We start from the raw sequence: 23,330 nt of genomic DNA on the forward strand, positions 1-23,330 counted from the left end.
TTTCGCTATTTTGAATTACCAAAAATATTTTTTAAAAAATTTATATAATTAGCCATGTCATCACTTACTAACTCTTAATACTCGAGATGGGCTTATTCACGGTTGGTACCGATAAGAACCATACGAATAGGATTGATCGACTATAGAAGACTAATGAATCCAACCGATCACTTAAACATCGAGTTCAGCCCCATGATCTGTTCACATAGGGCCCAAATCTAACCGACCTACCACCGATTAATCAAACTACCGTAACTTAATTAGAGATGTACCCAAACTTGAGCCAGCTATGGGTCGAACCTTAATTAATGGACCGAATCAACCCAGTTACTCTTTTATCATAAAACTGACAATTTAGAGTGATCATGACCAAATCACCATTTTCTCTAATTTTGAATAGGCCATACCGTGAACTTAATTTATCTATGCCTCAACCACTGCACCCAAGAAGTCTCTCTACCCAATTTATTCCAGAAGTGCCTCGATTACCTGAACAAGCTCTAGACCGCTCGTTGGTGGGCCACTAGTTCTAAAAATTATAGAGTAATGCCCGTCGCACTGGGCTTGTGGCCCATTGCGGACGATGGACTCAAATGATACCTAAAAATAGACACTTTGCGTCATCCTTTCGGCACTTGTAAAATGCAACTCTCCCTAGTATTGGCCAAAAATCTGAATTTTAAAGTAAATGGCCCCGCCACTTCGAACAATAAATTAGGACATTTCAGTAGTCAGATTTCACTCAAATTTGCACCATAGGCTAGAAATATTTTCCCACACTCGCCTGCAAAATCTGACCATTGATTAAGGATCGGTGACCGTTGATTGCAAATCGGGCCATTTCGGCAAAACCCCGCATCCGTTTGCGATCAAACTTTACCCAACCCTTCATCGGGCCATAGGGCATGTGTTCCATGAATCAGATGGGTCAGGAGTCTATCAGGGAAGCCTCGATGATCAAAAATGGGCCCACAGGGCCATTAGGGGAATTACACTAAACTGTAGGGTCAACTGATATAATTCTGGACATATAAAAGTCAGCCCTCTCTCCCTCATTTCCTAAAATTTCAGCAGATAAAATTCTGAGAGAGAGAGAGAGAGAGTGTGTGTGTGTGTGTGTGTGTGTGTGAGGAGTGAGGGTGAAGGATTGCACGTTGCTGCTTAGAGATCATAACTCCCCGCACCTATCGCCCTTGCAACTCCGGAAATTTCGATCTTACCGTCGTAGAACCGAGCTACACCCGATCTAAGGTAAGAATCAGATGCTAGCCCATTTTTTTCTAATGGTCAGCCACATGCATGCATCTTACCGCCCTTTTCTTACAACGCAGGGTCCTGACACGTCAAGTTTGCGGACCCGGCGACGTTAGGACGCTTGCAAAGGCTTCCGATCATCAAAAGGTACAGACCATTACCTTTAGGTGATCGATTATCGTGCCTAACGTAAGTTTAATGAATGTGATTGGTGAACTGTTAGTGCGTGTGGCTGAATTTTCATTTGGATTGCATAAATAGGATAATGGACTAGGAATTGCTGAAATTATGGAAAGGGATTAGACCTCAATACCCCAAACATGTGACTTGTTAATTTGCATGTCATGTAGGATACAAATGTTTGAATTTTCCCAAATTGCTGCTAGTTGGTTGTTGATTTTGTTGTTAATTTTGTTTAGAATGAAGACATGAATAGCTATAAATTGTTGATTGGTGGTTGATTCCCTGATTTCGTGATTAACTATACTTGGGTGAAGGCATGAGATGTTGTAAATTGACTGACTAGTTGAGTTACTTGCCTCAATTTTCAATGTATGGCTGAATTATTTGATTTATGTTGGTCCATGGAAGATTAAGTGCGGTGTATTGTTATATGACTGTCCATGTAATTGTATAGGTTGGAATATGTTAAGTATAATCTGTAAAATTAGGTGGAATTTAATATGTTGTTGTCCATGTGTTGTTTATACTAAAATAGTATCTATCCTGCAATGAATTGTATCCAATGATGACCCTGCTTGTTGTATATTGACACATATTTCTTTATGGATTGGCCGACTACCTAGAATTTCTTAGGCAGTCTTTGTTGGGCCTGTTTGCAAGTGAATCTGGCCGGAATAGTTAAACTGTAGGTTGTTAGCCGTAGTTGGACTACGCGATACAGTGTTCTCAGGCCGATTAGCTACGATTCAGCCCATTGGGGCATATTGACTCTTAAGTTGACCATCATTGTACGTTAACCATGTTTGATCACACCTGTATGAACCCAAAGTACCCTAAGACCATTGCACCCAATATTAACTGTAATTTATGGCCCACAAGATTCATGAGCCGGGGATGGTGGTATGGGACACTATGCCCGTACTGTCAGCCTACGCTGGGGTAACAAGCCTCCCCGTATTGTCCAGTGAGCACTTAGACTCGTGAGCCGGGGATGGTGGTATGAGACATTGTACCTGTGCTATTGGCCAGTGTTGGGGTGACGACCTCCCCATAATGACCGCGAGTAGGACATTTAAGTCCCAATTATTTTCGTTTGAGATTATGGTTTCCGGGATTAACGATCCCATATAGGGTTAAAAATCATGAAAGTCATATCACCACAGCCCTTAAGCCACGCGATCGGGTCAAGGCAACAACTTCACTAAGGGTATTCCGGTTTCCCTAATTTGCTGGATGAATGAACCTAATTAACCAACCTAAATAACATATTTCATAACATTGCATTATTATTGTAGTGATTACGTAGTCGAGGTCGCAATTAAGAGAGTGTTGGTCATTGCGAACGTTAGATGTCATCGCTTGAGGAAGTGTTGGTGGTGAGGGGCATACATCATATCATTGAACCATGCATTTACATTAACAATAGTATTTAGGGTTTTATGTTGTACGTTATTCATTAAATGTACTCTATGCATGATAATTTGTGTGGCCTATTGCTAATGGTACCACTGAGTTAGCTACTCACTCCCACTCTGGGATGGTGTTCTAAAACACCAACCAGAATCTGGAATAGATGTAGGTACCTTGGAGCGGGATACGCTGGACGATGTCGGTGCAGACAACAATGAGGAGGAGTGGACACACTCCTAGACTTCGGCAGTTTTTTCTAGTTTATGGTTAAATGGTCGCGGGACATGGGTCAGGGCCCTAGTCATTTTGGGATATTTATCTGGGTGGGTCTAGTTCTCGGTTGGATTTTCTTGGTACTGTATTATGGATATCTTACCTATTTAGCGGTCCATATTTATATTTTATGATATTCTCATGCCTATGGTTTGCTAAACCCGTCATTACTTATAAATAAACCCAAATGTATTGAAATCTAAAGCCTATTAGGGCATACGTGGCACCCAGGAATTCGGGAGTCGAGTTCCTACTCGGCCCTTGAAAATCTGGGGCGTTACACCCGACACCTCTCTCTCTCTCTCCCTCCCTCCCTCATTCTCCTCATCTTCCAAGCCCGGCAACCATCCACCACCTATCACCCTCCTCCTCCTCCTCATATCTCTCCTCTCCACTCTCTCAGTCTCTCCCTCCCTCATCTCTCAATCTAACATGGTGCCAACTCGACACGACTCGGTACTTGTGACCGGATCGGACTCGGTTCAGATCAATCCAGGCTAGATCGAACTCGGATTGAGTCAAGCATGTTGTACTTGGTATCGAGTCGGATTGAGTTTGGGTCAGCCCTATTTTAAAACCAGATCGAGTCTAGTCAGCCCTAACTCGGTCCGACTCGACTCGACACCTAGCTCTAGGTGGAGCAGGTTGGTGGGTCTTGCCCAAAGGACTTTTTTCTTTTTCTTTTTTTTTTCATTTTTTTATGCCCTTGTTTTTTTCCTGAAACTTTTAGGCGACTTGTTGTTTTTTCTTTTTCTTTTTTTCTAGGGGCATGTTAGTAGAGAGGGATGGAGCTCGAATTTGGGTCACTTTTCCTAATCATCCTACTATCCATGGTGAATTTTGACGTAGTTGGAATTGATTCTATCAGGAAGATCTTCACCCTCCATATTGATGAGGTGAAGTGCACCTCCTGAGAGTACTTCTCAATGATGAGTGGGCCTTCTTAGGTGGGCTTGAATTTGCCCCTTGGATTAGGCAAGGAGGAGGTAGGATTTTCTTCATCATCATGTCTCCCACTCCGAACGTTCTTGTGCGAACCTACTTAGTGTATGCTCGTGCAATCCTCTTCAATTAAGTCTGAGAATGGCATAGTGCTCACATATGTTTTTCGTCTGCCAGATGTAATTGATCGTGACGAGGCTGTAGTCATTATCCCTCTTCGACTTCACTCTCCAATGATATGCATAGTGATGGAATCTTAACCTCGAATGGTAGAATAACCTCCATTTCATATGTAAGCTCATATGGAGTGGCGGCCTTCACAATGCATATGAATGTTTTATAAGTCCGTAGTGCATATGGAAGCTTTTCTGACCAGTCATGGTATATTTTTACCATCTTTTCGAGGATACAAATGAGCATCTTATTGACGACTTTAACCCCTCGATTCATTTTTGGTCGATTGGAGCTTGAACGATGCCTCTTGACTTTGAATTGTTTGAGCAATTTATCCACCTCTTGGTTTGCGAATGGTGTCCTATTATCTGTGATGATGAACTGTGGGACTCCACATCAGTTGATGATGTTGTTCTTTAGAAACTGTTCCACATGTGAGGCTAATATGGTGGTATAGGATGTTGCCTCTACCCATTTGGTGAAGTAATCGACTGTCAACAGGATGTACTCATGGCCAAATGCTTTGGGGTTGATTTTACTAATGATGTCAATACCCCACATTGAGAAGGGTTAGGTCATCATCAGGTTTTGTAATTCAGAAGTAGGGACATGGATCCAATTCGTGTGCTCCTAATATTTGAAACATATCTTGACATGTCAATAGTAGTATGTTTCCATAGTTAGCCAACAGTATCCTAGTTGTAGGATCTTAGCCATCATGTGCCGATTCATGTGCAGATCGCAGACTCCATCGTGGACTTCGGCCATGATTTTTGTAGCTTTTATATCGTTCATGCATCATAGTAGGATCTGGTTGAAGGACCATTTGTATAAGATGTCATCTTTAATTTTGAACTGTGCAGCCAATTGTTGAATTATGCAGTGGTCCATTAGTGTATCTCTTTGCAAATATACTTAGTCTTTCAAATATTTCTTAATGTCGGTATGCTAAGGATGTTTGTTAAGGGACATTTTGGCTTCTTCTATTCGTAGGCAGAATGTCAAGTCTTTCTAAAATTCGACTATGACTTCCCATCGGGCCGCCCCCTTGGAAATTTCCTATGTGGATGCCAGTATAGCCAAAGCATCTGCGAATTGATTCTTGGTGTGCAACATGTATGTAATAGTGACTTTGTGGAATTCATTGGCAAGATTTTCGAGATAGATATGATATGAAATCAGCTTCTCGTCTTGCGTTTCCCAGTCACCATTCGTTTAATTGATGATGAGCTGAGAATCCCTGAAGACACTCAACTTTTTCACTCTCAGGATGATTGATTCTTTTAAACTCATTATGTATACTTTGTACTCGTCTACGTTGTTCATGCATCCAAAAGCTAGCCTTGAGATAGGGATGTAAATGTCATACGTAGATTAGAGGATTAATCTTACTCCAATTCCTTTTGTCGTTATTTGCATCGTCGAAGTATAAGGTCCACTCGTCTACCTTTAGCCCTTCCTCTACCTTAAGAAATAAGATGTTCTCGTCAAGGAAGAAGGTCTTTAATGGTTGGTAGTCGGCAAAGAATGTGTTGAGAGATGATCGGCCAATGCTTACCCCTTGATCGATTTCTAGGTAACATAGGTGATGTTAAACTCAGAAAGCAACAACTTCCATTTTTCTATTCTTCTAGTTAGTGTTGGTTTCTCGAACAAGTACTTCAATGGATTCATACGTGCGAGCAAGAGGAACTAGATAATCAATCATATATTGAAGTAGGCGTCAGGTGGTATTGAGTGTGAAATATTGCATATTTTCCTCTATTTATACCTTGGTTTTATAAACATGATAGTGCTTAATCGATTTAATTATGCATGTTTTCACGTGCGAGGTGATTTCGAGAGCTTAAAGGTGAAATTGATGTCAAAAGGAAAATTTATACTCAAAAGATTACTAAATGAAGATTTGGAGATTTGAAAGTCATTAATGAAGAATTCATATGCCAAAGATCCAAGAAAACCAAGTGAGGAATAAAGAGAATCAAAGATTTGAAGTGAAGAAAAGGAATCCTGAAATTGTCCTGAAAACAAATATATTCCTAAAACTCTGGGTCATTTTTGTGAAATTGCGCACAGTGAAGTTTATTTTAGCAAACTGCATAAATTTGAGGCGGTTTCTAGAGTTTTCTAACTAGGTGTGAAACTTGGAGTTCGTTTCTAGATTTTTCCAACTTAGTATGAAAGTTGGAGTTCCACAACTATAAATAGGACTCCCTAGGATGGTCTAAAGCATCTTATAGGGTTTGGAAAGGTCTTAAGGAGTATACAAATGGGTAGAGCAGCCGCCAAAGAGTTTTTCTTCTTCCTTAGTTTATTTTTCACGCTTTATTTAAGAGATTTGGTTTCAAGCATGTCTATAGTTGGCTAAACCTCTTAACTAGCTAAGAGGTGAAGCTTGTAGCGTATTTGAATGATTATCTTACTTTGATTCTTGTTCTTATTGAACCTCATTGACTTCTAGTTTAATATTAAAGGAATATTTTCAGTTTTCTATGATTTATTGTGACTCAAATTATAATAGATGTTGTAATAGCTTTGGATATCTTTTTTTCCTGTTTTGAGATTGTGAGATTGATAAATCCTGTTATTCACTATCGTCTCCTAGGCATGGTAGGGTGATGGAATCCTTCCAATCTTCACAATTCTCTCCATTGAGATTAGGTCAATGAAAAGTTCGGATTTGATTTAAATTGATTTATCTTCTAATTGGATAGGATAAAACTCTAATTCCAATTGTGTTCCTTGAATTAAGTAAGGTAGCATCTTAATAGCTACAAGTGGATTCTTGGCACCCTAGTTCCCACTTTTAATTAATAGTTTAAACATTATTCACAATTACTCTCTTTTATTCCAGAATTCAGTTTTAAATCTTCTTCTAGTTCTAGTTCTAGTTATTTTTAGAATATATACAGGTGGCCCATATGAGGTCGAGGCATGTCCTTTCGACTAGAAAGTATCTGGACTCGTAGTATATGAACCATAGGCTGAGATCGTAGATCACTTGCTCTTTTCTTCTTATGTCATCGTGCTAGCCAAGGATGTGCCCAATGACATCGTCGGCTACTGAGATGTAGAGTAGAAATGGCCATCCTTGTACCGGCAGGACTTGTATTGGCAAATCTAACAAGTACTCCTTGATCCTATCAAAGAATTTTTTACAATTCTCATTCCATTCTTTTAGGACATTTTTACGAAGTAACTTGAATATGGGTGTGAGTTGGGCGATGAAGTGATTGATGTACTAAAATTCTTCCTAAAAAGCATATTTAAGCCCTATCCACTTATTAAGCAAGTCACACCATAGAAAATAACATATAGCCATTAATAATTAGAAAATTACAATTGTGATCCACTTGATAAGTGAATAGGGATGATTTTTACATAAATGTTAGGGAGGGAGGGAGTGGATAGGGATGATTTTTGCATAAATGTTGGGGAGGGAGGGAGGGAGGGCGAGCATGAGTACTACCTAATGAAAAAATCAACCCTATCCACTTATTAAGTGAGCCACACCATGGAAAACAGTATATAGCCATAGTAAATAGTAAAATACAAGTGTGGTCCACTTGTTGAGAGGGGGGGACCATAGACCTAGAGACATTCTCATTACTATATTACTAAAACTCTTTCCATGCAAACATAAAAACTTGGACCATCCAAATTAGAGAGAATAACCAAACGCCCTCTCAGACATGCTTCTTAAATCAACTACCTCTCTTTTTTTAATGTTTATATCAATCTATCCCTAATTTTGAACAATGCACCCTCGACACTCCTTGCATTATATAAAACTATATTGTAGAGGTTAGAATTCTATCACCATATAGACACCCCACACCAGGCTAATAAGCTGATCAAGTTGTATGAAAACCCTAATCCAAACCCTAAACCTAATCCTAACCCATAGCCAAAACCCAGTCAACTTAGTCAATCAGGCCTTGCTAAACCCTAACCCTAGAACCAAAATCTAAAAACTTGGCCTTAGGAAAAACCTAATCAAACCTGGTTAACTCACTGAGTCAACCTGTTGAGTCAGCTCACTTGGTCATCCTACCCAACCAATACAACCTAGTCAACTCGTTTGGGCAAGCCTAATCCTAAATCAAGCTTGATTCAAGCCCAAGCCTAAAGCACATTCAGACTACAAAGTGAAACAGTAACACAACATCCCTTTAAGCAGAGCCTCCACACGTGTAGTTGATCCTCTTTGCCAAAGCAGGAGACCCCACTTAGCACTAGCGGCTCCCTGGGAGTTGTCAGCTACATGGTAAGTCTCTCTCCTTAGTAGGAGCCTTATACGCATGGGTTCTCTCCCGTTACAATCTCCAATCATGTGCCACTATGAACTGAGTTTGATGTCCTCCTCTCTTAGCCAAACTTACAACCCATGCCACCCAATCCAACCATTGAGATCTTTCCATGTGGCAATCTCAAAGCCCAACCATTCATGCTTCTTCTAATCCCAGGCTTTATAAGAATTACAAAGAAAGTGGGCTGGGAGGCTATAAATAACCCCCTCCCCTTCTCATTTTAAATATCTATAAACACCAAACAACCCCCCATCCCTCAAGTTTCTTAAGCAACCATTAGATTAGTCATTCCAATCCTCCACTAAGGAGAGGAAAGAGCAGCAAAAGAGAGCCTCGCCCAGGTCTAGCCTGGTCTAATTAGATCCCTAGCTTCTCTCGCAATCCAAGCCTCTGAATCCAATCCTTGTGACACTAGTATTCATCTACCCATCTAACCTTCAATCGACTTCATCTGATCCAAGCATTAACATTGTGCAACACTTATTCCCTTCTCAACCTCATGCTTATCTCACCCATCGGTATTACATTGCATAGTACTATGCACCTAATCGATACAAGAGTGCACTTTGTATCTCGCTAATATAATCGGATCTTGCCCAATGCTCCGTGGCTCGTTGATATAATTGGATCTTGCTCATCAGAAACTTTCAAGCACGGCAAGTAGGCAATCAAGGCAAATTTATCCTATCGAAACTATAACATGTCTTCAGTGTTGGATCTAACATAGAATTATACACACATAACATTATAGTCTTGTAAATATAGCATGTAACACCTGATCAATTTAAACGTATGTGTGACTTGCCGAGTTAATTGGATCTTGTCCATCAAAAACTTAGATTTGTTGGTTTATTGCTTTAGCAAGTGGGTAGTCAATGTAGATTTATCCAACTAAAACTATACATTATCGTAAGCATGGCATTTAACAAAATATTACGCACACCCTTGTATCATTATCACCAAGAATTAACTCAATCGTCAAAAGTTTAAGAGATCTCATGAAGTAGAGATCGTATGTTTGTACAGAAAGAGTTGGTGCCTAATACCTGCCCTCTCTATAATCATGGTTCCTTACTCATAATCTCTAGCCACAAACCAATGAGTCATCTTAGGACAGGGACTCCTCGGATTCTCTATCTTAACATTTCAATAGAGTCTTGCCAACTGTATAATCAAATTAATTGGCTACTAGCGACTCTAGTCAAATATAACCTCTTTACAATTACACCCACAAACATCTCCAAATCCACCGCCTAGTGTGAGCCTGATTTGCCTGCAATCCAGCGTCCACATATCCTCAGATTACACCTGTAGACACCCAACCCAATATGAGAGAAAGTTACCTGTCATCTTGACCAGCTTCAATAAAGGTGAACCATTGAACTATCGCAAGAGTTGGATAATACATGATCGAGACAATCATGAGAGTACCAGATGAACCCGATTGTCCGATTGAAAGGTCTCAAATTGATCTGACCATGGTCTTACAAATATCAAGGTTCTCCAACAAACTAAAACATACAAGGTAGAAGTCCCAAAGCCTAGCCGCCCTGCTAAGGAAGGGATCTTAATCTAACTCGAGAACAATCAATGGTCTAGATCGATGGGCCTGAGATCAAAACGGTCGACGGTCCACAGGGATTGACGGTAAACATGCTTAATCAATCGTACCCATGACACTTATTGGACACAACTACAGGATCCGATCGACCCAAAAATGAGCCGATAGGGCAGATCTCAGTCACATACTATAACTCCAACAATCTCAAAATTATTTACATAGCAGTTGTGACTCAAAAATGACAAAAACTAACAAGCAATTCTTTAGATCTTCATAGCTACACCTTGATAGGCCCCGCTCCCTGACATTTTATCTTGATAATAGCTATGAGGGAAGCCTATAAGGATATAGGTGGTCATTGAATGACTGTCTCTCCTGTCTATATAAACCGCATCATATCAAGTGTTTAAGAGAGCAACAATAGATGATGAAAGAGGTGTAGGGTGGCTATGGGCATTAAAATTCCAAGAGTGTGGATCTGAAGGGTATGAAAGTTGAGGTTCTGCCCAGATCCGATGGTACTAATCCCTATACTAACTTAAGAGGCATCTGATTATCAAAGTAGTGCAAGATGAGAGTAGGGATATAATAAGGGACGTCCGATTATTTCTTTTACAGAAAAAGAGTATATGATTTTCTACCTCTTTTTTTTTGTGGCTCTCAAAGCCAAATTAAATTCAGCTCCACACATCCCAAGAATCAAGACTACTCCCGTAAATTTTATGCTATGTAGACCCTTCATCTATGTACTTTTTATTTTTATATTTTCACTTATCTAGAAAGTTGAATCTCTCTGCAGTAATGTCAAATGTGACACCGCTACAATTCAACTAAAATCTCCAAAAAACCAACAAACCTCATAAAGTAGAGACTGCACAACATGCATGCAAAAAAGGTACCTAATTCCTTCCTTTCTCATAACCAAGGCCCTTGTCCAAGAATCTAAAGCCACGTATCAAATCGTAGAAGTCATTCAAAATCAGAGATCTTAGGATCTTCCAAATTTGAAACTACCACACGGCGTGTAACCAGCAGTAGGTATGAAAGCTTATTTTGGCTAGTGGTAACTTTATATATCAAAGACCATCCCCATAATATTGTACAATTTAGAAAAAATAAAGAAAGACAACAATAGTTAATTCAACTTAAGAACATAAAGTCACCTAGACCATTCCATCGCAGCAATTGCCAAAGTGCGCCCACCCACATTATGGGGTCGTGGGTGGTGTTCACAGTACCCTAAAAAATGGTAAGACTTTTTATGACGATTGATAACCATATTGGAAGTGCAATTGACTCTTCTACCATAAACAATGCATGGTTGTACGTCAATCCACGCCCTCCTAATTGGATTTAATGTCATTGGGGCATAACCCAAAAACTACGATTTGGTAATCCACTTCTTTTACTTTTAACCATTCAGCATTCATTTGGTAGCCATCAACTGAATGGTTAAGATAGCTTGATCAATGTGATTTTAGACAAATTTACAATATGGTCTAGAATTTGGACGGTGTAGATAACCATTCATGATTGTCATGTGCAATAGTCACTGAACTATTAAATTATCTTTACTTATGGGCCCCTGGTAGTTCCTGTTGTCGAAAGCTACTTGGGGGCCACTAAAATGTCCATGTGAAATCCATCCTGGCCATTCGTTTTAATAGCTTTTGCTAGAACATCATCCAAAAATGAGGTAGGTCAATAACTCAAATGCACCACATTAGGCTAATATTTTTCATTCAGTTCATCCTATTATAGGTGAATAACGGTTACATCATGGTGAGCCTTGGGACGGTTTCAATAATGGCCATTTTCATCCCCATTGTTTCTCATAGTGTGGTCTACTTGAGTTTTGGATCTGTTTCATTTTTTGAGTCACCACTTAAAATGAGCTAGAGAAACTGATGGACGGGGAGGATTTCTCAAAGACATCTTGGTGGGCCCCATGCAGTATCCGACCATAGGAACTTCCTGTGCATAGGGGCACAGGCAACTCGCGTCTATGGCAACTGACGTAAGAGGGGACCGGAAAGGCTGGATGATAAATAAAGTATAAACATCGCTGCTGTACCTAGGAAGGTTACAACGCCTGATTTCACTGCTTCACTGCCTCATGTGGTGTGGTCCACTTAAGTTCTGGATATGCTTGAATTTTGGGCTCATGCCCTAACATGAGCTGGCAAAATGGATGGACGGTGTGGACAAAATACATACATCACGGTGGGCCCCACGTAGTCCTGCCATCGAGTAGCTATGTAGAGTTAGGTTCAACATGCAATCCGCATTCAACCGGAATTGTCTACAAGTTGTAGACAGGATGAGCTAACTCGTCAGGCTTTAAGGCCTAGCCTCCCTCGGGTCGAACTTGAGCTGTGGTATCAAGCTAAGGGCCGGGCGTTGGCTTAAAATAGAAGGCCGTTTTCTATCTAGCTGGGCTTGGACTGCATACAACAGCCCATTAATCTGACCTGAAATCAACCTGACTTATTAATGTTTGCAGGAGCAATTTTATAATATAAAAGGAAAAACTCTCAAGTACGTACAACCAACTTATAAATAGACTATTAATCCATCTTTAATCCATTTTAATAAATAGTAAATACCAGGAAAAGAAGGAAAAGGATGTTAGCTCGGGTGGACCCCATCATGGTGTTTATGTAAAATCATTGCTGAAAACCAAGTGTGTCACTCTATTTTAGGCACTAAATCAAAAATCAGCCCCATTCATTATTCAGGTGAACCGCACAATTAGAAAAAACACACAAGGCAACGTTTACCCTACAAACTGTTTCCCTTGGTGTGGCCTACCTGAATCACGTATGGACTGGATTTTTCGATCTATGGTTTAAGATTTGGTGTGTGATCTAATGACTGGAGTAGAGTTCATATAATCATAATGGTGGGGCCTGTTAAAATCAAGGGTGGACGTCTCTCTCCTACTTGCTTCGGTTGGTGTTGCCCCCACCTTAGTTACCCGTAAGCCTAATAATTTAGCCTTGGGCCTAAAGTGAGATTATACACCTATTGGTCAAAGTGAATCTCGCAGATACACTAGGGTGGGCCTCATAAAAAAAATTAAGGTTGTGCATCCTACCAATTTTAAAAAAAATATCTGGACTGTAAATAACTTTGGAGAGAGCTACCCGCCCTTAGAATTCCTTGGGCCTATTTGGATTAAAGATTACCATTATAATACTAATTTAAAAGTATAATTATTACAAATCACTTTACCTACCTCCTTGAAATGATCACAAATCCGTTTCACCTGCATCCTTGAAAGCATCCCTATTTAATCAAAGATTATTGTATTTGGTCCATGGATGATAAAATTATAATAATGATAATTTTTTGTTACTTTCATATCAAATCATCAAATATGTATATTTCTACCATATGTTAGTATTTGAGATTTTTATAATAATACAATAAAAAAAGTACAGTAATTATAAATTCTTTTATCTATCTCTACTAAGTATTTACATTTTAATGACAGGCATTGCATTTGATTTCCCTATGATAAAATTATAATGATGGCAATTTTCCGATTAGATCACCGTGGTAATTCTCAATTCAAAATTACTGTTATCATAAATAAGCTAGGATACCCCGTCATGTCATTGGACTTGTGTTGCCACACACATAGGCCTACAAGCTGAGATGGTCCCACGATTAAAGGTCCATCGCTCCCTAATGATGATCCTTATCTTTGGGTTGTATGATTAGTCTTTCGATTGTTCTAAATTCATTACAGATAGCAACGGTAAAAAGTAATCATTTCAGCATAATTTTATTATGGTGGCCCGCATAGCACAGATTCCGCAACGTGGACGGTTGGGATCATTGGAACGCTCGGTGGACACTAGTGGGCGGCTAGGCCTGATCCTGACTTGGACAGAGGCAAGCCAAAACGAACTCTGTAGTCCCGAAACGACGCTTCAACGATGCCCTGATTTTTTGAGTCGAACGAGAGCCGTTGAAAATTTTCTTTTCATTGGTTTAAATCATCTATGGATGTTGACGGTCAAAATCACTCATTAAATATACATTTCAAGAGGTGGACCCATATATCATCGATTCCACAACATGGACGGTCCCGATCTTCGGATCACTAAGCATGCGTGCCTCAGTGGATGGCGACAGATACTAGAACCTGACTCGCGACATACGCAACTCGAAACCCGCTAAAACAGGATCAAAAACCCTTCATTCCCCCAAAAACCCTTGTTCCGATCTCCCGCCACCATGACTCTGGTTGCAGGCTCCTATGAGAAATACATATGGGGCTTCCGCATCAAAGGCCCACCAGATCAAGGGCCAGGATCAGAGGCCCACGTCCTAAAACCTCTCTTCTCCTTTCCCTCTCATCTTTCCCCCATCAAATCCCTCGCCCTCTCTTCTCCCCTTGCCGCTTCCGGCGCTGCCTCAGATGACGCCGTTAAGATCTACGACCTCTCCTCCCTCTCCGTCATCGGCTCCCTAACGGACCATAACGGCGCCGTTACTTCTCTCTCTTTCTTCACTCCTCCCTCCCTCTCTTTCCCCCGTAACCTCCTAACGGCGTCTGATGACGGCACCGTCTGCATCTACGATGTCGACCCCTTCGTCTGCCTCAAGACCGTTGTGGCCCACAAGAAGGGGGTTAATGATCTGGCTGTTCATCCGTCGGGGAAGTTGGGGCTTACTGTGGGGAGGGACGCGTGCTTGGCCATGTTGAATTTAGTCCGGGGGAAGAGGAGCTTCTGCTGCCGGCTGGGCCGGGAAGCATCGATCGTGCGGTTTGATGATGGAGGGGAGAGATTCTATATGGGGACAGAGGAGAATGTATCCGTCCATGATTCGGAGGACGCGAGGTTGCTGCTCGAGCTGGAGAATCAGAAGCGGGTCCTCTGCGTCGTGCCTGGGGAGGTAAGTGAATCCTACCCATCATAGATGCAGTGATTGTTCGTATGATCGGGACTGTTGATTTGGTGGGGCATTGTGTGAATGGGCTTCTCCCCAAGAATCAAGGTAATTGGATTATGGAAACTTTAGTGGATGGTTAAAATAGTCAAGTGGTTGCATTCAATGGGCATGCATGATTTCTAATGATAGAATGATTGGAATTGTTAAATCACCATGATTTCAGTGTGATGGCCCACCCATGGGATGTCCTGCCAGATCAGTGATCCTGATTGTTGGAAATGTTCTCCATGTGTATGTTGGGGATCAGAGCATTGTGGGACTTCCATGAAGCAAGGATCATAATGAAATGTTGAATTTTTATTATAGAGTTGATTCCTTGTTGGTTTCTAGGTTGATAGTGTCTTTTGATTTTGAGTTAAAAATTTTAAAATTTCAATTTGTTGAATCCATATTGCTTCTATCTTGTTGTTCAATCTTTAGGAATCTAGACTAGAGGTGATGCAGATGATACAATGTTGAATTTGGCCCAATACATGTGGGGGCCACCTGTCTTGCAATCCAAATTTCCCATTATGGAGAGGAGAAACCCCAAACGATCACCGTTGGATGATCCTATCTGATTGGGCTCACATCATATGTGGACCATTGGTATGTATTTCTCCATTTTCATCGAATGGGTCCTTACTCTTGCCCGGGAGGTAGACTCACAACAGTTTCAACACCAGGTCAAGGGTTCAAGTACCCATAGGTGTTGAAATCCCACTACGGCGTGAGTGTGTGCGCGTGTGGAAAAAAATGCGTTCAGTGTAGGCAATAGAGTTTCCAATAATAGAGCCTTCCATATGATTAGGTTAACCACCTGCACCATGCTGGCTCAAAGTAAAAATGTGGTGTCTTTTGAGCAAGTACATATAATACCTATAGAGAGTAAGTGTTAATCACACATCCCAAACACTTGGCGTACTTGTAATTTAATCCAAACCATCCAAATTGCCAGACCCATTATGATGGAGCATGCCTAAGAATCACACCAGTGAGATGATTCTACCTTCCAATCAGTTGACGTCGAATGGATGTCTAAAAAGAAAATTGTTAAGGCTCCAAATTCGGTGAGCTAAAATGGATGGTTCAAAACGACCAATTGGTTTTTATTTGGGTTGGATTATCTCTGCACCAGAATGGAGATCACATTTTGGATAGTCTGGATTGATATGAATTATATGAAATGTGACCCGCATCTCTGCATACATCTGTTTTGAATTCTGACAACTGGAGCCTGTAGTTCATAAGCCAGACTGTTTGTCTGTTGAATCTCATTGTGGATGGAGAGCACCCTAAAAATTTCCCTGATGGTAGATCTTAACGAACAATAATATTGGAACCAGTTCCAGTTGAATGTGGACTGCTTTTTTGTATCTTCTCTTTGTAAGCATCAATCTGTGGGTGAAAAATCAATAGGCTAAGATTGTCCTATCAAGGAGATTGTGAGTCCTAGTTCATCTACAGTGGGACACGACAGACCAATGATCTAGAATACGCAATGGCCCTTCACTTACCGAATCAAAACCCTGTGTATGCTATGCAAGCATGCGGTCAACGTAGTATATGATTCTTCATGGATTGATGTCCTGTGTACCATGGATGTGTTGGCAACATGGTTTTGGATTGCGGTTTTGGAGAGTGACTCTCACAGAGACTGGAACTTGTACAGCTCACCCCGACTCAGTATCATTTCAGGGTGTAACTTGCCCATTGACTCGTTTTGTTCTCCCCTGATACTTAGTCGACTTATTTTCAGATGATATTTAAAACCATTGTTCACAATCTTTCCTCATGTTGTAACAAAGTCATGTGTAAGGCTAACCCTTCTGTTGGCCACAACAAATGCCAATATGCAGGTTGCTGCTTAGAAGTTCTATGCAGTTCCCTCCCAATGGTAGCAAAACATGTTTGATAATCAGGAATATTGATCTGATGGACACATTCTGGATTGGCTCTACAGCAAAAATTGCAATTATTGCACAAATCTGACCATCCAATTGTTGTCTTTCTGTAGTTGTATCATGTATGTAGACCACTATCTAACCTTTCCTTTCTCAGCACATTGATCAGATGGCTACACAGTCCAATCCCTTTTCCTTCTGGGATTGGGGGCCCACCAGAACAGTGGTCCCAATCACCATACACGTTTGCCATTTGCATCTTGTAGAGGGAACTCAAATTTGCTTCTATTTAGCAATTTGCATATTGATGTTCCTCTTCAGTTATTGGTTTAGGAACATTTATTGCTTATTATTGTTTGAATTTTTTGTCAAGGTTGATTCCCTCTTGTTTTTGGTTGCACTAAAATTGTAAGATTACAAAGAGTTTAGAAGATGTTGGATTTTACCCCATATAATCTTGGAGGATTAGGATTTTTTATTTATATTCTAGGGAACACTAGGCCAGTTGCATGGATTGGAAAAAAAAGGTACTTATGGGACTGTCGATAGGAAACTTGGATAAAACAAGGGCCATGGGGGTGTTTGGATCAATATGAAATGTGCTCCTGCTCAGGTCATCAATAAAGCTATACATGGGTCCCTTTTCCCCATCTGTGTGACTGCATTCAACATTCTTACTTTCTTTGAAGATTTTTCAATGTTTTTTTATTTCTTGGAATTTTTAAGAAAAAAGAATCCTCGAAAATCCTGATTTCATGAGGAAAAAAGGCTTGTCTAGTCTTAATTTGCAAAGGAGGTGGAGGGAGGCTAAATTGACCAAAATTTCCTGTGTTTATTTTAAGAAAAGTTGCATAGCGAAGCATTACATGGCCCATGTGTGTGTATGACATCCAACCTGTCAAATAGGTGGGCCCCACAATGGTTATCATACAAACAAAAAATCACACTGATATAATAGTCAAGCGAGCCACATCATAGAAAACAAAATCATCATCATCATCATCTAAGCCTTATCCTAGCTAATTGGGATCAAGTCAGCTACATGAATCCTTTTCAACCATTCTACTCTAATCAAGGGTCATGAATTGATTTAGACTATAGGTCATTAATTCTTCTCTTATTACCTCCACCCATGTCCTTTTTGGCCTTCCCCTTACCCTTTTAGAGCCTTCAACTTGTACCAACTCATTTCTATCTAGAGTAGTTCTTGGTCTCCGTTGCCATTAACCAAACCAACTAAACTAAGTCTTCTTTCCCTCATCTTGTTGCCCATTGGTGCTACTTCTAAATTCCCTCAAACATTCATTTCTAATTCTATCCTTGTCTTGCCACTCATCCATCTCAACATCCTCATTTCAACTATGCTTTTTTCCCCCCTCATTTCAACTATGCTTATCAAGGTATTCTGTAACGATAACGGTGGCCATAACTGCCACCACCATTACCTTTATGATACGGGTTGTAATAGCTGCTATGGCTCCTGTAACGGCCATTACGCTCTCTTTTTTATTTTATTTATTTAAAAAAAAAAAAAAACCTCCCAAAGACTTTATATCGGTCCTATAATGGACCATTACGGGGTTGTTACAGCCTTTATGGGAGGCGTAATGGGGGTTGTAACGGCCTTTACAGTTTTTTTATTTTTCATAACAGCCTTTACGACCCTGTAATGTGTAACAGTTGTCACCGTTACCTTTACGTAATGGCGTTTACGGCACACCATGATGCTCATCCTATGAACATGTTCATTAACTACCAAACATTTTGTCCCATATAGCATGTGTGATCTTATAGCAATCCTATAAGATTTTCCTTTCAATTTGAGTGGTACAGGACGATCACATAAAACTCTAGATGCACATCTCCATATCTTCTACTTGCTTGAATTCTATGGGCAACATCCTCCTCAATCTCTCTATTCATGAATTATCGACTCAAGATGTCAAAAGTGGTCATCTTGGGAAACTTCATGGTCAACAATCTTAATTAATTCCTCTATTTTGGCACTAGCCTTCTAATAATATTCCATCATCTTTCAAAAAAAGAAAAAGTAATTTTAATTAATTCCTTATTTCCACTCCTATTGTTACCAAAATTGCACTCCATATATACTCTGGTTTAGTTAAACTTTTTTTTTTTTTTTTTTAAAGATAACAGAACTTTTAAAATTAGTCTAGCTAATTTTAAATCCTTTAGATTTTAAAAGACCCCTCCATAAATCTAGCTTTGTACAGTGTAAAAATAATAAATTAATATTTAAAAAAAAAATCTCCAATTCCACATGTGGCCCAAATGATAATTGGATTGGCCTATTTTTTTTTGGGGGCATTTAATCATGACAACGGGGTGCTCCTTTCATCGGGCTAGATGTCATACATAAACCATGTCGGCCCTAGAATGCTCGATCACACTTCTTTGAAAACGAAAGCTGACCATGGGCATTTTGGTCTTTATGCCTTCCATTCGGTCAAAGGATCCTTCTGGAAATTCAAAATAGTTAAGGCATTTTTTCATAAATTCAGGTTTTCCAAGGACTTTTTCTGATTATAAAAATCCCTTATTTCTAAAGTATTGTTGGTTTGCTAATGCTGCTGTTGTTTTTTGACCTTTTAGGCAGTTATTATTTATGGGTTTCAGACGATGTTAAACACTGCCAAAAAAAAAAAAGATTAAAAAAATTAAAAGTAAAAAATAAAAAATAAAAAAATAAAAAAAAATCAATGAATTCGCGCTTATAATTGAGGTTCAGGTTTTACATGGTCAGATGAGCCGAGGGCACTTATGGTCACTTGTGATGGTTTTATGTGATTGAATTTTTCATGGAGGTTTGCTTCCTGCTGTTTGAATGGTTGGGCATTTTCTTGTGGTATTTTACCAATCCCTTTGGCGGAACGTTTTACCTTTCAAAAAAAAAAGTTGGGTGTCTTTATTATTATTATTATTATTATTATTATTAAGAGAGTTTCATGTCTTTTATCATTGAAGTACTCATCCAGAAAATTCCAGAACTGTTTTTAAATAGCATTTTGGTTTTGGGAGAAACTTCCCTGTTAGGTTGAAATAATAGGATCTACAACCTGAGCTTTTCCATGTTCTACTTTGGTTTTCCATTCTGACAAGTAGGGCCCATTGTTCAGTATACAGACCAATGGTCTATTTCTTCCTACCGTAGATGGACCATGCTCCAAAACTCATCCTGATTGAAAGACCCAAGCCACTAATCTTGGGCCCTTAACAGTTGCATGTGGACCTTCGCTGTATATCTCTGATCAACCATCCATTTCTAGGCCACAAATTGGAAAGAATAGGACTTTCAGGTTATATAGTCCATCAACAGTGGGAACCAGCAGACCAAAGATTGGGATCACAGAACGATGGGGCCCCCTCTTCAGAACTGAAAACCTGAATACACAGTTGAAAGCATCCAGTGGAGTGCCCTAAATTCCTCAAATTGGAAAGAGGGTTATAGAGGACTATGCTTCCCCAAAATATCTGAAATGTTGCTCTGCAACTATACATTTTCCCAACACTGATATCTTGGGATATAACTCCCATCCAAAATAATGCAGTACTCTTGATGGTTTGAAGGAATCCCTAATTATCAGCCTCACTTCTTCTTCTTCGTTTTTGTTAACCCTGTCCAAGTGGTTTCTGCTTTCAAAAGATTGGAGGTGTGAGTTTTTCTTTTCTTTTTTCATTATTACATCTTGTTTGGGAGAATGTTTTGGCCCTTGATAAAGTGAAATGGCCAAAAAGATTCATGCAGCCAACCCCATTTATTTGGGATAGGCTTTAGATGATAACGAATCTTTTTTGGGACAGAGTCATTGGATCTCAGTTTTTCATTGTAAGATATGGTAGCATTTTCTTTATCTCACTTCTATTTTATTCTTGCCTGTTTGGATCAGCAGAACTTATTCTTTTAGTTCATTTTCTCTTCTTAAACAACAGAATGGACTCTTATTTACTGGTGGAGAAGATCGCAACATCACTGCCTGGGATACAAGGACTGGAAAGGTGGCATATTGCATTGAAGATGCTCATTCAACCCGCGTGAAAGGTCTTGTTGTTCTTGGGAGTAGAAGCAGCAGCGACGAAGATGCTGAACTCCCTTATCTCGTGGCATCTGCATCATCGGACGGTGTCATACGGGTCTGGGACGTGCGTGTGGCCAAGAAGGAGAAGCCAAATCCGTTGACAGAGGCCAAAACGAAATCAAGGCTGACTTGTCTTGCTGGATCATCAGTTAAGTGTGAGTGCTTCATCTCCTTTCCATGCTCATCCCTCTGATTTTCAGCATTAATATCTTTTCAGTTCCTGGAAATATTAATCATGTTTCAATTACTGGGATGTGGCTCATTAGAGACATGGTGGAAGTCTAACCCGAGCACATACTGCACCAATTCCCTTATCTGTTGTGCAGGTGTGCCATTAAGACCGTTACATAAAGGTAACGGTGGCAACTGTTACACGTTACAGGGTCGTAACGGCCGTAACAGCCGTTATGGAAAAAAAATGACCAGTTATTGCCGTTAATGACACGTTACATCCCCTATAAAGGCCATAATAGCCCTGTAATGGTCTATTACGGGATATATACATGTTTTTCATACTTTTAAATCAATATTACGGGCAGATACAGGTTTTTCGTGGGTTTTTTTTTTAATAAATAAAAAAATAAAAAAGAGAGACCGTAATGGCCGCTATGGGGCCGTAACAGCCGTTATGCCCCATGTCGTAAAGGTAACGGTGGTGGCCGTCACAGCCACCATTACCGTTATGGAACACCTTTGTGCTACACACCCAAATTGGGCACAGGACAATGGTCTAGAGTCTGGATTGCCCATCATGTGGGCCCCACTATTCCCGCGCACTTTAGTCAAAATGCACACGTGGCACAACGGTCGATTCCCGATTGTTCATCACGTGCACCCTACTGTTATCAAATCATATGGGAGAGTATCCTACCCATCCAATTGGTGAGCTTGCTTCCTTCAATGCTGACCATTGCCAACATTCTTAGGTCAACGGCCCTATGGTTAAGATCATCCACTTCCTATCATGGCCAACCCTCACAGTGGGATGCACCCAATGAATGATCATGAGCATGGGCCTGTGTGCCACTTGTCCAATGGCTGTGGGAGCTCAAAAGGAGCATTGATGCATTTTGCAACGACTGGACAATCTCCCAGTTTTATGTGAGCAGATGCCCATTACACGGCCAAGGGGTCAATTGGCAATATGGATGTTGGGCAGTTAGGAATTGGTATATAGAATTTTCAATTCAAATCATGTTTGGCACCCCACAAAATCCTTGATTTCAAATCCAACTTGGATTGAAAGAAAATCCTCAAAAGGATCCTTTTTAGTGTCCAAGAGAAGAGGTAGGGTGTAAAATCCTGGATTTCGATCCTTGCCAACTAACATTACTGCTCTCTCCTCTCTTTTGAGACCCCTTTAAATCAAGGTCCAGGCTGCCAAACATGATTTCTTGTTTGCACAGAATTAAAAATCTCAGGCTGCCAAACACAATTGAAAGAATGCAAAATCCATGTCCAGCATCTGGATTCTCAAGTCTGAATCCAATGCATGCTGCCAAACCACCCCTAATGTGAATCTGTCGAATCTCTAAATTAATTTGGCACTATTTTCCTTTTTCTTGTTCGTGTAGCTTTCAAGAGACCAGTAGCTGGAGGTAAAGAGGAGGCGGTCATTGCACAGGAAGATTCATAGACTGAAAAGAAGCAAATTTTCTGTTACTTACGAGATTTTTGGAGGAACGGATAAGTCTTCATATGACTGCGGGGCTCACGGAAGCTCGTTTGCTGTGAACTCATTTTTGTAAGAAATGAGGGTACCGAATGGACCTAAAGACGGCTTGCTCTGTGATTCCATTTTTTTTTTGAAATTTTGGCTTTTTAATTTGTAAACAATGGATTAGACTTCGAGGGCATTTTGAAGACTTGAGTTTATTTAATTTTTAGTAGTGAAATAACTCTCTTGCTTTATTCATTTGCACAACTGGTGTTTGGATGACACCAACATTCAGTTTGTATGGAATTTCTAGGGGAGATGTGTTTGTACTTAGCTCTTGAGGAATGTATGGTGTTTCAGACGTGGTATTATACAATGTTCTGGTGATTTTTTTTTAATGACTTTGAAACTTTCCTAATAGCAGCACACACTGCTGAAATTTTTCTGCTCTTAGTTTTGGCAAACTTGGCCTCATTGGATTGAATTTTGTTTGAATCAAATGTTCCATGAATGGTTCGTCCTTTCAGCTTCATTTTAACCAATCTGATCTGCTTAGTCTCATTTAAATGAGATATTGCCCATTTGGAAATAACTTTGAACTTTTAACTAATATTGACAGAT

General features: G+C 40.1%; 1 protein-coding gene across 1 annotated transcript; it reads left to right on the top strand.

Annotated features, from left to right (window-relative positions):
- The first annotated feature begins 14,303 nt into the window (after positions 1-14,303).
- Positions 14,304-23,042, top strand: LOC131243169 (uncharacterized). The gene is made up of 3 exons (XM_058242314.1): positions 14,304-15,015; positions 20,907-21,207; positions 22,627-23,042. Exons 1-3 carry the CDS (start codon positions 14,353-14,355, stop codon positions 22,686-22,688), a joined length of 1,026 nt encoding a protein of 341 aa, XP_058098297.1. The 5' UTR covers positions 14,304-14,352; the 3' UTR covers positions 22,689-23,042.
- The last annotated feature ends 288 nt before the right edge of the window (positions 23,043-23,330 follow it).

Source organism: Magnolia sinica, chromosome 1, assembly GCF_029962835.1.
Source record: "Magnolia sinica isolate HGM2019 chromosome 1, MsV1, whole genome shotgun sequence".
NCBI lineage: Eukaryota > Viridiplantae > Streptophyta > Magnoliopsida > Magnoliales > Magnoliaceae > Magnolia > Magnolia sinica.